The sequence below is a fragment of the Mandrillus leucophaeus genome, unplaced genomic scaffold (assembly GCF_000951045.1).
Source record: "Mandrillus leucophaeus isolate KB7577 unplaced genomic scaffold, Mleu.le_1.0 Scaffold2, whole genome shotgun sequence".
Classification (NCBI taxonomy): Eukaryota; Metazoa; Chordata; class Mammalia; order Primates; family Cercopithecidae; genus Mandrillus; species Mandrillus leucophaeus.
This window is the reverse complement of record NW_012102031.1, coordinates 12,156,433-12,157,835: the sequence shown is the minus strand read 5'-3', so window position 1 is coordinate 12,157,835 and position 1,403 is coordinate 12,156,433. Positions and strand designations below refer to the sequence as shown.

General features: G+C 46.0%; 1 protein-coding gene across 1 annotated transcript in view; it reads right to left on the bottom strand.

Moving 5' to 3' along the window:
* Nucleotides 1-173: 173 nt before the first annotated feature.
* The window catches only part of LOC105538958 (phosphatidylserine decarboxylase proenzyme-like), a 16,998-nt gene continuing 15,768 nt past the window's right edge, over nt 174-1,403 (bottom strand). The window contains exon 3 of the mRNA XM_011979018.1: nt 174-786. Within this exon, the coding sequence (XP_011834408.1) occupies nt 389-786 (398 nt within the window). The 3' untranslated portion in view covers nt 174-388. The remainder of the gene's footprint in view (nt 787-1,403) is intronic.

Below are 1,403 nucleotides of genomic sequence, written 5' to 3'. Positions count from 1 at the left end.
ACTTGTTAAATTATGGCTATAAAAAAAGGCAATTTTTAAACTTACACCTTTATATTCAATTTCACAATTTACTGAATGTCTCCTGTGAGTCAGGAATCGTCCTGGGACACAGGAAGCACAGAGGAACAAGATGTTTCGTTATGTATTGTGCATTCAACAACAATGCAGGCTGCCCCTATCGTGTGACTATGATGGAAGGAAGCATTCTGAGCAATAATGACAAAGGAATTTGATTATTTCTGTCTGGTTCCTGGTGAGAACTAATCCACATCACAAAAGCTCAATAGTTTCAGCCCTCTTCCGACTAACAAGGAAAGAATAGCAGAACAGCCAGGATGTCAGCACCAATTCAAGATGTACGCTCTGAGACTTCAACAGCATGAAATTTCTACTTAGAACCCTTGGGGAGACCAGGGTTAGGTCTGGGGACAGAAGACAAGCTTGACATGACACCTAAGTTATAAGTCCTGTATCTGGCCAAAACCGACCAGAGACGTGAGCTCCAAGAAAGCATATTTGACTTGTTCAAACATTTCAACTTTGGAACAACTGGAAAAGTGACAGACAGTTTGCTGGACAAGAACCCAAGGCAGTTCCGCCTCATTCCTACCTCCCAGTGACCAGCAAGTTTGGGTGGAATCTCCAATCCCAGCTTCTCCAGCTCTCGCTCCCTGTACTTCTCATACTGCCGGTACCCTGCATACCCGCCACCTGTCGCCAACAGAATGGGCAGGGGACGCAGCAGGAACGTGGTTCGGGCAGGAGCAGTGTGGACTTTTCTGGCATCTGTAATAAAAAACAGGACAATTTTGAGCCTCGGAGACAGGAATAGGGAAGAGTCATGCAAACCCAGCACCAATGGGAGGGTCAGGAAAAGTCAGTGCACCTCAGAAGCCCTCAGTAGAGGTGACTGGATCCTCAAGATATCTAGCAGGCAGGTGAAACCTTGGGTCACTACTCAGACCCTCCTGTCTCCAAATTCTGTCAGTCAGTACAGGACAGGCATCTTTCCTATAGAATTACAACGGCCTCAACTGCCACCGCAGTCACAAAATGTATTAATAAGATGAAAACACTGAATCACAAAGAGGTCAAGAAATTAATCAAGGTTGCCCAGGTGGTCACCAACAGGTCCAGGACTTGAAGCCAAACACCATTTCTCACCCAGGACTCTTTGATCTTGCTTTTATAACACAGGCCCAATTTTGAGCAGGCACTGGTATTCTCTCTCAAATGCAAAATCTCATAAATTCTTACAGGTCAACAATAAAAAAGACAAATAGCCAGGCACAGCGGCTTGCACCTACAGTCCCAGCTACTAGGGAGGCTGAGGTGGGAGGATGGCTTGAACCCAGGAGTTTAAGGTTACAGTGAGCTATGATCACGCCACTGCACTCCAGCCT